General features: G+C 50.6%; 1 protein-coding gene across 4 annotated transcripts in view; it reads left to right on the forward strand.

Moving 5' to 3' along the window:
- The first annotated feature begins 239 nt into the window (after positions 1–239).
- KCNN3 (potassium calcium-activated channel subfamily N member 3) overlaps positions 240–13,111 on the forward strand; it is a 165,117-nt gene continuing 152,245 nt past the window's right edge. For 2 of the 4 annotated variants that reach the window (XM_066362353.1, XM_066362354.1), the window contains exon 1: positions 240–1,486. In XM_066362353.1, coding sequence (XP_066218450.1) covers positions 542–1,486 — 945 coding nt within the window. In that variant the 5' untranslated portion in view covers positions 240–541. Of the gene's footprint in view, positions 1,487–2,386; positions 2,535–3,574; positions 3,694–13,111 lie in introns of those variants that run through there. The other 2 variants (XM_066362355.1, XM_066362356.1) reach the window with 2 other exon arrangements.

Genomic DNA, 13,111 nt, shown 5'->3' on the forward strand with positions numbered 1-13,111 from the left:
AGCTCCCCTATAGCAAGCGGAAACTACAGTTCCCAGCCCGCCCTTTGCGGCTGCGGGGCTGAAAGCCGAGGGCGGCAGGCCCCTCCTCTGGGGAGGAGCCAATTGGGGGGGCGGAGTTAGGAGGTGGTGGGAGAGTTAAGCCAAGCCAATGAGACCAGCTGCTAATAAGTGGGTTGGGCCTACAATATAACAGTGGCAGGAGGAGGAGAGCAAAGCTATTGAGCCAGCGAGGAGTGAAGCTGAGCCTGGCCTCGCACGCTCCTAGAGGACCACCTCCTGAGACAGAGCTCTTTTTCCCCACTTCTCCTTTCTCTAAGCCCCCTTTCTGCCCTTGCTTCCTGCCTAGTACAATGCATTCTTGACTTGTCAGCGTTTGGACTCCAAGCAGCCCCGGAGAGCCGGAGCAACCACAGAGAGAGGACTGGAGCCAGGATACTCTGGTGGGGAGCTTGGATGCCTGACTCTCTTTGAGGACATCTCTGGAGCAAGGGTGGCTTTGGGGTGGGGGGTTGTGCTGCAGGGAATCCAGCCAGGCCCCAAGATGGACACTTCTGGGCACTTCCATGACTCGGGGGTGGGAGACCTGGATGAAGACCCCAAGTGCCCCTGTCCATCCTCCGGGGATGAGCAGCAGCAGCGGCAGCAGCAGCAGCCGCCAGCACCACCAGCAGCCCCCCAGCAGCCCCCCAGACCCCCACTGCAGCCTCAGCCTCTGCAGCATCAGCAGCAGCAGCAGCAACAGCAGCAGCAGCAGCAGCAGCAGCAGCAGCAGCAGCAGCAGCAACAGCAGCAGCCACCGCATCCCTTGTCTCAGCTTACCCAACTCCAGAGCCAGCCGGTCCACCCCAGCCTGCTACACTCCTCTCCCACCGCTTTCAGGGCCCCCCCTTTGTCCAACTCCACCGCCATCCTCCACCCTTCCTCCAGGCAAGGCAGCCAGCTCAATCTCAATGACCACTTGCTTGGCCACTCTCCAAGTTCCACAGCCACAAGTGGGCCTGGTGGAGGCGGCCGGCACCGGCAGGCCAGCCCCCTGGTGCACCGGCGGGACAGCAACCCCTTCACAGAGATCGCTATGAGCTCCTGCAAGTACAGTGGTGGGGTCATGAAGCCCCTAAGCCGCCTCAGCGCCTCCCGAAGGAACCTCATCGAGGCTGAGCCTGAGGGCCAACCCCTCCAGCTCTTCAGCCCCAGCAACCCCCCAGAGATCGTCATCTCCTCCCGGGAGGACAACCATGCCCACCAGACCCTGCTCCATCACCCCAATGCCACCCACAACCACCAGCATGCCGGCACCACCCCCAGCAGCACCACCTTTCCCAAAGCCAACAAGCGGAAAAACCAAAACATTGGCTATAAGCTGGGACACAGGAGGGCCCTGTTTGAAAAGAGAAAGCGACTGAGTGACTATGCTCTGATTTTTGGGATGTTTGGAATTGTTGTTATGGTGATAGAGACCGAGCTCTCTTGGGGTTTGTACTCAAAGGTAGGGGCTGTGGTTTCTCTTTATACCTTGAACAAAAGGAATATATAGGTAGCAAGAGGAGAGAGAGATTGAGAGAGGGAGAGTGAGAGAGAGAGAGAGAGATTGGGGAGAGAGGTGGTGGTGGTGGTGAGAAACGGTTGCTCAATTATATTGAACACTCTAACTTCCCATGGTTTTCCTTCTTAATCATGGGAGAATTCATTCCTCCCTTCCTGGGTGAGGGGACATCCCCATGCACTGTGTCTAATTTGCAGACTCTGTGTTAGGGAGGATTAAAGAATCCCTTCTGAGAAATCATTTTTTCTCCTGGCTCACCCATACTAAAGCATAACCCAGCAGCTTAACGCACCGATTAATTACACTCTGCCTTGATGTGCTTGCCAGTTCCTGTGACTTCCCTTCTCTCCTCCCCTCCTTGCTCCACTCCATTTTCCCCAAGGATAAAAAAGAAATAAATGTCTGAGTGGGGGTGGGGATTCCATGCCAGTCCCTTCTCTCTGTCTGCTCCCTCTCTTCCCAAGTTTCTGTTTCCTTGTCCCTGAGAGACTTAGGGCAAAATCAAAAAGCACCCTTGCCGTGAGTCTCCTGGGTACCTTGGGTAAAAATTTAGGCAGAGGAAATCAGCGGTCCTTTTCCTCAGGAAAGAGGACTCAGAGTAAACCTGCTGCTGCCTCATAAACATCCCTTGATTAAAAATGGCTACAGGTGTTCCTGGGCAGAGCAGATGGGCGCCACCTTGGCACCAGCCTTGGTGGGGGTAGTGCCTCTCCTTCGGATGGGATGTCGGGGCTTCCCTGTCCAGAGAGCCTGCTCCCAGGCTCAGCCCGGGTTCTCCCCTCCCACCCCAGCTCCTTCTCTCGGGATAAATAAGGCTGAGTGTGTGTGCAAGTGTGTGAGTGCGCGCCAATGGAGACCGGCAGCACCGGCTTTAGTGGGGAAGCTGGCCTCATCACTCCAACCTCTCAGTCCAGCCCCAGAGGGAGGACGGGGCTCCCTCCCAGAGGGTGCTTGGAAATCGCGTCCTCCAAGACAGTGGTGATTGAGAAAGGTGGGTTTCTGTTTATGCTCTGCCTGCTGTGGGCTCGAAGGCTTGAAGACTTGGGGAGTCGTGGGACAAGTGGATTTCCCCCCATATACTCCTCACCCCCCAATTTGTTGGTGTATGTGTGTTTGTGGGTGTGTGACTCCTTGTTGTTGCTTGCATTTCTCCAAATGCAAATGTTGCAAATGTTGCTTGCATTTCTCCAAAATGACTTATTTGTCATTTTGGGCAGGGGGTGGCTGGGCTGGCCGCCTGTAGCTGGGAGGGGTTCAGCTGTTGGAGGTTTCAAATAGAGCTTGTTTCAAGCTGGGCACAGCTGCTGCGAGACTGTCACATTCTTGTTGAAATCCAGCCGCTAAAACCTGGGAAGTGCTGATCGGATTTCCCCCATTCCCTGCCTTGAGCTCTAACAGGGGAGGGGCGGTCTTGGCCTTTCTGGAAATGGCTGGGGCAGACCTGTCTGACGACCTCCTGGTCAGTGCCAAGACTTCCAGGTGGAGGGTTTCCCCAGGAACCTGGCTGCTCAGAGGGGGACTGCTCAGCTGAGCAGCTCCTAGCAGTTGCCTTCGTCTAAATAGCTCAAGGATTTGAGCCCCTCCGTGAGCAGAAGTGAGTGGGGTTTCCCCTGGATTTGCAGCTCACTTAGTCATTCTCTGTAATGAGCCTCTGAGTCTGCAGGTCCTTCTGCTCACTGCCTTCTCAGAACCGCCTCTCCCTCTGGGCATTCAGAGAGAGGGGGCTTCCACCCTCGGCAAGCTTGGCAGCCACTCTCAGCCAGCCCTGGCTCCCTTTAGTCACCCTCTGAGGACCAGAAGCCCTTGCCGGGAAACTATGAAGGCCCAAAGTCTGGGGGTGAAGGGAAGGGGTAAAAAAGCACCTCCTCTTTCAATGACCCCTGTGGTCAGAGCTCTTCCTAGAGACAGCTCCCAGTGTGATGGGTCTGTGCACATTTGTCTTAATGCAATGGCAGGGTTGCTGCTGGGCAGGAAAGGGCTGGGAGCAGGTGCCAGGCTGATGCAGTGTTCAGGGAGAGGGGCTTCCCCAGAGTCAGAGAAAGCAGACTCTGGTGTGAAGGAAGGATGAAGTGATCCGAGGAGCCAGGCTTCAACCATTTCTAAATCGCTGACCCTCTGGCTGATGGAAGCCACACAGGGGACAGCAACCGGTAAGGTACTTTTTGCCTCCGCTGGTGAGGTGGCCACTTCCTGTGCACCTTGGGGTTGGTACTGGTTATGATCAACAGGGCTCACTTTAACCTGCTTACCTGCTCATCAACCCTTCCGTCTATCCATCCATAGGTTGAGTCATTATGAAACAAGTACTCTGTCTCCTGTGTCAGGCCCCGTGGGCCCAGGAACGGGTAAGGTAGCCACCTCTCTCCTCTCCTGGAGGCAAATAGGATCATTTTAAAGAATCAGACTAAAGTTTGAATCCTAGCACTGTCACTCCCAGTTGTGTGATCTTGGACAAGCCATGTAGCTTCTGCAAACCTGTCTCCTCAGCTGTCAAGCAGGGAGAAGTGAATTAGACTAAATGTGAGGTGCTTAGCACAGTGCCGGCTTGATAAATGAGTCCACTGTTATTCTTATTAATAATGATAATGCTGATGAGAGGAAAAGAAATGTCTTTTTCTGTTATCTTACTCTGGGGCCTTAATAGATTGGGAACTAAGACTTGTCAGTGAAGTGAGAAGTTATGTCTTAGAGGGAGAAGTTCTGAGAAGGAGATAGGTCTCACTGGAAACTGTCTCCCCACATAGGTCTGTTGTAGGGGAGGTGACTGTCTGTTCACTTCATGGAGAAAGCTAACTGTATTCTGACAAGAAGATTTGAGTGAGACTGAAGAACCACCAATTGGAGGAACTCAAAATTGTTAGCAGACCAGAGGTGGGATGGATAGTGTTTTGTTTTTGTTTGTTGGAGAACTTTGTGTGTCTGATTGGTTGGCTTTGTGTGTCTGGAAACAGGAGGATGGACAGGTTGACCTCAGGCACCCCAGTCAGATTGGGTAATTCTGCACTGACGGTGGCGGTTCCATTTAAAGGCCCCTAGGGAGAGGGACAACCCCCCCCCCCCCCCCCCCCATGATTGAAAACTAAGCTGCTGCTTTCTGAAGTTCTCTGCTTTTTTTCTTGGAGCTGTGGACTTCCTGTTTGCCTGTCTTTGACTGATATCTGTTACTGGAGGAGGAATTCACCATGAGGACTGGCTCTTTTGAGACAAACATGGCATGTCCCTGAGCATATTCAGAGTTAATGCACAAGGGAGCCAGTGAGAGGAGGTAAGAAACTGGGGAGCCTCTGCATCCTGGCTCCCCCTTCACAAGCTGTAGGTGATGACAGGAAGGAAGATGGGCTGAGGTGGGGCTCAGGTAACAGGAGAGTTATCCATTTTATACCCAGGGCCATGAGGCCACACTGCAGAAAAGTATCAGAGATGGCCCAAACAGGCTCTTAATGGTTCTGGACTGCCCCTAAGCTGAAGGAGGGCTCCAGGTTTGTTTTTAATTTTTAATAGGCGAATTTACCCTGGGAGCTTAGACATCATTGACATGGCCAGACCTAGAGAGCCTGTTGAGAAATCTTAGTGACATTGTCTCTGCCACATTAGTGCTTTACTTTCTCCCAGAGTTGGTTTGAGGCACACCCAGTTTGTTGCCTTACACTGCCTGCTGTGTTCTCTCTACCGGATCAAGAAATAGTGGGGGCTGGACGAGGCCCAGCTTGCCCTCCCTGTCCTCCCCAGGTTGTGGACTCCTGGACCCCACCCTGCCATCCTTCTGGTCGCTGAGCTGGTACCTCTTTCAATCCGTCCAGCTGGCCAGTCACAGGTGGGACCTTGTGTCTCAGGGACCTCAGGCTGTTGAGTCATCTCAGGGGAGGCTGGGAAATGCTGGTGTAGCAGGTGGCTCTCTGTTTCCAGTTTTGTACAACCTCAAACCACTTGGCCACCCCTGGTCTCACAATCCATTTGAGTTTTGCTTCCTGGGCAGAGTGGGTTCCCTGTCCTGCCCTGTGCCCACCCCTGACTGCTTCACCAACTTCCTGCCCTTCTGCTCTGCTGGCTCCTCCCCCTGGCCTTGTTGCTGGGCTCACCCAGGCCATGGGCAGAGGAGCTGGTATGATAGTCCACCTGGCTTTACTGTCTATCCCATGCATGGCTTTCTTTTTCATCACTAGTTACTCCTCCATCTTCAGACCTCCTTGTGGGAAGCTGCCCTGAAAAGGCGTGCACAAGGGACCATGGTCCCCAGCCATTCACTTTTAAAAGATGGATGGGATCCCTTTGGGCCAACCCACAGAGGTCAGTGAGTCTATCCAGCTTCTAGCCTGAATGATGGAGTAGGATCCCTGGTCCTCTGATCCCTGCTCTCCTGGTCATGGAGGTCTTCTCTGCAGAGAGGCAGAGCAGCAGCTGGGGTTAGCTGTGTGAGTGGCCTCACCTCCTGTCAGATGTAGGAGCCACTGGGGGTTAAGTGGGTGACTGTCAGGACCGTCTTGACATTTGGAAGAAGATGCCCAGGGCACTTGTATCTGTGGTGTCAGATGTGTTTGGAAAGTAGGAATAGGCCAGACACCTTTTCATAGACCCTCCCTGTGGGATGACCTGCATGCAGTACAGGGTTGTAGAAGGCAGGAGACTCTTTGTAAGCCATTGGCGACAGGCGGGAGCTGGAGAGCCAGGCACCAAGGGCCCCTCCCTAGGAATACGTTTTATCTTCACAGGTCACACTGAGTGTCTTGGCTCAAGGAGGGCAATGTGGCTCTGGCAAGGTAAAAATGAGGCCCATCTCCTACCCAGGGTGGTGTTGACTTTATTTATAACCTTGTGGACAGTCTGCAATGAGTCAACTGTTTGTAACCCACAGAAGGGACGGCTAACTTTTCTATATGCTTCTCCTTTGCGTGTCATCACGCTATTTATAATTGTCCAGGGGACAGACTTCATAATACTCATGGACTTCCCCACAGCAGTGACACCCTGCTTGGGCACTGCATCATCGCTGGGGCATCTGTTTGCTGTGCAGGCTAATTAGAAAGCTGGCGATGGCCTTTTATTTCCCTCAATGAGCCTTCTTGTGAGGCTGTGGTCCAAAGATCTGCTCTAAATAACATAAGGTAAAGAAAAACCAAATGAAACAAAATTTGAGTAAGATCTGTAGTGAAGCTGAGGCCCGGATGGAAAAATGTAAAATCAGAACAGAAAGATTTGGTTTTGTTGCAGTTATTTGTAAAGCACATTTGGAGGAGAAAATGTGAGAGTGTGTGAGAAAGAATGAGAGAAGGGGTTGTGGGAGGGCGACAGTATATAGATGAAATCCCGCCTTACTCAACTCGGTGGCAGCCAGACCAGCTTGTTCATTCGTAGCTGTTTTTCTTCTTTCTTTCAAAACCCCAAAGGGAGGAAGGGAAAAAGCAGAAAGTCACCTATTTCTCTTTAAATAATGAAGGTGGGGAATTCTAAGACCATGCTGTTGTCAGGAGCTGCGGGGAGGGAAGTTCTCTTGCCTTTTTTTCTGTGAGGGAAGTCCGGAGGAGGCTAATGGGTTTTTAGGTGCCCCTCCCCCACCCTGTCATTCCACCTCCAGGAGCTCCGCGGAGGAAAGAGGAAAGGCGGGCTGGGGGCAGGGACTGCTGCTCTGCATCGGGCCCGCGAGGGCTGCTGTGTGACAAGAGGGGAAGGCAGAGACCATTTTCCAAGCCCTGGATCAGCTTTACGCTTGAGAGTTCTGGAAGTAGGTGGTAGTCAAGACCCCTTTGTAAAGTCCCTGGGTCAAGCTGATGCGACTATTGGGTGACCGCACTAGTGTAAGAACCCAGGCTATTTGACTTACAAGTCTAGGCCTTCTTCCTTGCCTGCTGTTGCTGGCTAAATTGCTCATCGTTTTTTTTTTTTTTTTTTTTTTTCATTTTGAAATCATTTTTATTTTTCAATTACAGTTGACATACATTATTATATTAGTTTCAGGTGTACACCCCAGTGATTAGACATTATATAACTAAGTGATCATCCCAATAAATCTCACACCCATCTGACACCATATGTAGTTATTTAGAATATTATTGCTTATAGCCTGACTGATAGTGGTGCAGTGGATAGAGCGTTGACCTGGGATACTTGAGGTCCTAGGTTTGAAACTCCGAAGTCCCTGGCTTGAGTGCTGGCTCATCCAGCTTGAGCATCAGGTTGCTGGGCTTGAGTGTTGGGTCATACACATGAGCCCATGGTCACTGCCTTGAGCAAGGGTGTCACTGGCTCAGTTTGTACCCCCCCCCCCCGCAAGGCATATATGAGAAGCAATGAATAACCGAAGTGCTGCAGCTACAAGCTGATGCTTCTCATCTCTCTCTCTCTTCCTGTCTCTCTCTTTTTTGCTAAAAAAGAGAAAAAGTTAAATATAGAATAAAAAGAATATTATTGATCATATTTCCTATGCTGTACTTTACATCCCCATGACTATTCTGTAGCAACCAATTTGAACTTCTTAATTCCTTCAGCTTTTCTACTCATTCCTCAACTCTCTCCCATTTTGTTTATTTTATTTTTAAGATTCAGTTGTTGGTAGATATGTATTTATTGTTTATTTAAAAAATTTTTTCCTTTTTCAAATTTATTTTTTTATTGCATTTATTGGAGTGACACTGGTAAATAAAATGATGTAAGTTTCAGGGGTACAATTCTATAGTACACCATCTTCCTCCTTCTTAATAAAGAAGACCCTTCAGCATTTCATATAAGACTGGCTTGGTGGTGCTGAACTCCTTTAGCTTCTTGTCTGAGAAGCTCTTTATCTGTCCTTCAAGTCTAAATGGTAGCTTTGCTGAGTAGAATAATCTTGGTTGTAGGTTCTTGCTTTTCTTCACTTTGAATATTTTTTGCCAATCCCTTCTGGCTTGCGAAGTTTCTGTTGAGAAGTCAGCTGATAATCTTATGGCAGCTTTCTTGTAGGTAACTAACTGCTTTGCTTTTGCTGCCTTTAAGATTCTCTCTTTGTCTTTGACATTTTGCATTTTAATTATGATGTGTCTTTGTGTGGGCCTCTTTAGGTCCATCTTGTTTGGGACTCTGCATTTCCTGGACTTGTATGTCTATTTCCTTCATCAAGTTAGGAAAGTTTTCTGTCATTTTTTTTCAAATAGGTTTTTAATTTCTTGCTCTTTCTCTTCTTCTGGTGCTCCCATGATGCAAAAGTTGGTACACTTGAAGTTGTTCCAGAGGGTCCTGACACTATCCTCATTTTTTTGGATTCTTTTTTCTTTTTGCTATTGTGATTGGATATTTTTTGCTTCTTTATATGCCAATCGCTTCATCTACTCTACTATTGATTCCGGGTAAATTGTTCTTCATTTCAGTTAGTTTATCCTTCATTTCTGTTGAGGTTCTCCTTAAGTTTATTGAACATCCTTATAACCAGTGTTGTGAACTCTGCATCTAGTAGATTGTCTCCATCTTGTTTAGTTGTTTTTCTGAAATTTTGTTCTGTTCTTTCATTTGTGACATGTTTCTTTGTCTCCTCATTTTGGCAGCCTTCCTGTGTTTGTTTCTTTGTATGCTACATCGCACAGGTTTGGTAGAGTGACCTAATGTCGTAGGTGTTCTGTAGGGTCCAGTGGTACCACCTCTCTAATCATTTAAGCTGGACACTTGAGGAGTGCCCCATGCCAAGTGGGCTGTGTACACCCTCCTCTTGTAGTAGAACTTGGTTGCTGTTGGCACGTCAATGGGAAGTATTCACCCCCAGGCCGGTCATCAGCAGGGACTGGCTGTGACCACTGACCACCAACCTCTGACCATGATGGAGGATCAGCTGTGCAGGGGCCCACCCCACAGAACAGGACTTACTTCAGCGGGACTCTGATGCCTTTTGAGTGTGTTGCTTGTGGAGGTGGTTGGGTGATGACGCTTTGATGTAGTCTGAAGATGTTCACTGGATGTGGTGGCTCCAAGACCTCTAGGAAAGTGCAGGCCAAGGTCAGCTGCTGCCTGTGTTCTTCCCAGGGTCACCGGCATGAACTACAAAGCAATCTGTATATGGCTGCTACTTGTTCTGGGCTTGGAGTACCCAGGAGAGGCCAAGCTACTAACCAAGGCTGGCTGCTGCTAGTGACAGGGCTGAGGGCCACTTAGTGAGAGGTACGGAATATGGTGAGGTCAGATGATGCTTGTTTACTTATTCTTTAAAAAAAAATTTTTTTTTAAGTGAGAGGAAAGTAGATAGTGAGATAGACTCCCACATGTACCCTGACCAGGATCTACCCAGCAACCCCTATCTGGGGCCGATGCTCAAATGGGGAGAGGGAGGGGAAAAAAGCAGATGGTTGCTTCTCATGTGTGCCCTGACCGGGGATTGAACCCAGGATGTCTGCATGTCAGACTGACGCTCTATCCACTGAGCAAACCAGCCAGGGCCCCACAAGATATTTTCATGCTGTGGCTCCTCAAGACCCCACCATGGCCTTGGAAGTCAATACAATCCGCAGTATTTTACAGATGAGAAAATGGAGTCACAAAAGGGTTGAGTCACTTATTCCAGGTGCCCATCTCAGGAAAGATGGTTCTAGAACCAGAGCTCAAGTCTCCAGTACAGGGCTTGCCTCCCTGTTCCAACCCCCACTATGGACCTCTGCTAGGATTTGAGTGAGAGAATCTCCAAGGGCTTCTCCGTCCCTGGTTCTAGAATTTTCTTCTTTATCTTTGAGTCCCAGTTTCCCACTTGCCTGGCATGAGGCTTTGTTTAGCTCTGTCACTGGCAGTTTAGTGTTAAAGAAAAACCTGTCTCTGCTTTGAAGGAGCTCTGAGGAGGTGCTTCCATCTCTTGCTGTGTCAAGTCCCTCCTCTCTGGGCCTTTGTTTCTCTAACTTTGAAAATGAGGCCAGACTCTGGTGCTGAACTCCCTTCCTGCTCCAAAGCTTTCTGACTCCACTGAGCAAATATTTGTCATGCTCCATTGCAGAGACAGTAGCCCTAGTCCTCAAACTGAAGTTCTGGAGGGGAGTCAGGCCTGCACCTGGGAACCATCCGCTCAGGGTGGGCTGTGGTTTCTGGTGGTGGTGTTGGAAGCACTGAGGGAGGAGTCCGTAATTTGGAACATCAGGGAGGCTCCCTGTAGGAGGCAGGGCGGCCTCTGAAGGGTTAGACAGACCAAGATGGGAGGGGGCATGAGCCGGGGCCTGAGTTTGAGAACATTGGGAAGCCTGAGTAGGGGCCAAAGTGGGTAGGACATGGACCTGCGCCATTCCTGTCATGTGGTGTGAGTGGCAGGATGGGAGGAAAGAGGAGCCTGGGAAGGTTGTTTGGGCTGGTCTCATCTAGCAAGTTTCTGAGCAGGGAGTGCAACCCTCATGCCCAGGGTGAGGGCACAGGGGTGATTTAATAGCTATTTTTTTTAAGGGGGAAGTGGGGAGTCAGAGAGACAGACTCCTGCATATGCCCCGACTGGGATCCACCCAGCAAGTCCCCTAATGTGGTAATGCTCTGCCCATCTGGGGCCATTGCTCCGTTGCTCAGCAACCAAGAGGTGAGGCCATAGAGCCATCCTCAGCACTTGGGGCCAAGTTGCTCCAACCGAGCCATGGCTGAGGGAAGAGAAGAGAGAGAGAGAGAGAAGAGGTAGGGGGAGGGATGGAGAAGCAGATGGTCATTTCTTCTGTGTGCTCTGACTGGGAATCAAACCTAGGACATCCACATGCCAGCTGACACACACTACAGCTCAGCCAACTGGCCAGGGTAATAGCTAATTGATATCTATTGATATAATTGCCAGGGGCTCAGAACTTTTTACTCTCAGGCCCTGGAGACCTGATGCTATTCTCTGAGAGGAAATCTTAGTTGGCACAGCTGGCCTGCCGTGGTGGTTGAGGGCTTGGACTCTGGGCTGGTGGCATACCAGTGGTGGGTCCTCAGGGAGTTTACTGAGTTTGAAGCCTGTTTCCCAAGTGTTCAGAAAGAATCATGCGCCTGCCTGAGGCATAGTGCCCGGCACAGAGCTGGGCACACAGTGACTCTTGATGTCTGCCAGCTGTTGCCTTTATGAGACAAGTGCTTACAGGGGTCCCCAAACTTTTTACACAAGGGGCCAGCTCACTGTCCCTCAGACTGTTGGAGGGCCGCCACATACAGTGCTCCTCTCACTGACCACCAATGAAAGAGGTGCCCCTTCCGGAAGTGTGGCGGGGGGGGCCGGATAAATGGCCTCAGGGGACTGCATGTGGCCTGTGGGCCGTAGTTTGGGGATGCCTGATACTTCTGCTAAACCATAGCTACTTCAAGGACCATTGAGGGGCATGAATGCACAGGTCACCCCTCTGGGCTCTGGAAAAGGTCAGCACATGTAGAATGTGCCCTGTTTTTCATAAAATCAAATGGCTTCTCCTTGAGTGGCAAGGCACCCGGTCATGTTACTGGATAGGTTCGGATAGGTGAGTCAGCACATTGAAATGGAGGCAGGGTATGCCCTGTAAGGTGGGGCCATCTGGCCTGCACTTCTGGAGCCTTCTTACCTCATGGGACCCAGTTATTTTATACTCAGAGTCAGTGATCTGTGGCCTGGGCCCTGCTCATTGGGTGTGGACATGGGAATGGGACAGGAGGAGGGAGGACAGAAATAAGCCCATGAAGCAGGGCCAGAGGCGGCAAGACCTTGAGGATGATCAGGGAACATACAATGACCAGGCAGAGTCTGGGAGCAGGGGACAATGGAAGAGTGCCACCAGGAGGCAGTCCTGGGACGGACCAGGGAGGGAAAGAAATGCTAGGACTCTCTGGTGTCTTTAAGAGAACACACATTTTCCTTCAAGACTTGCAAAAGGGCACCTTCTTGGATTCAAAATGTTGTGGGGGCTTTTGAATCCAGACTCTTTCTCCCCCTCCTGCTGTGGCAGGTGGAAACTCTCCCGCCTGGCACTCAGGGTGGGGGAGGAGCATGTCAGGGGATCAGGGCTGGCCTTGCGTGGAGGCTATTTTTTTCCCACAAGGCCTGGTCAGAAGGTAACCAGATTTGTATTCTGAGCAGAGGCTTGGTGACACTAAATGAACAACATACAAATGATGTGTGAAATAACATGCGAATTGGCATCTGTTATTTTTGAGTCAGTTTGTTGGGCATTTTTCTTAAAGGACAGTCATGGTGCTCAGTGTCAAACGAACAGGAAAGCTGCCTTATAGGACACTCCCACAGGGGCTACATGGGCTGTGCCTGCCCGAGAGCTCACGGGCACCATTCTGCTGCCGGCATCTACAGGAGCTGTTGTTTGGTGCTTAGCTTGAGGCAGGTGATCTGCTGGAGGAAGAGACTACACTGGGGGCTAACCCTGGCCCAGTCAGGGGACTGTAAGGTCAATGTCTCTACCTCTCTGAGCCTCAGTTTCCCATTTATAAATGGAGACAGTGGCATTCACAAGTCTGGTGAGAATTAAACGTGATAATGGTTGGGCTAGTGGCCAGCCTAGTGGCTGGCATATCCCAGACTGCCAACAAACAGCAGTTCTTCCTCGCGCCTCCGCTGAGTTGGCACCTGCCTGTACCCTCACAGGGTGCCTCCAGCAAGGATTTATGCAAAGCCTTTTCTTCTTTTTAAGAAGATTT

The sequence above is a fragment of the Saccopteryx leptura genome, chromosome 2 (assembly GCF_036850995.1).
Source record: "Saccopteryx leptura isolate mSacLep1 chromosome 2, mSacLep1_pri_phased_curated, whole genome shotgun sequence".
Lineage (NCBI taxonomy): Eukaryota > Metazoa > Chordata > Mammalia > Chiroptera > Emballonuridae > Saccopteryx > Saccopteryx leptura.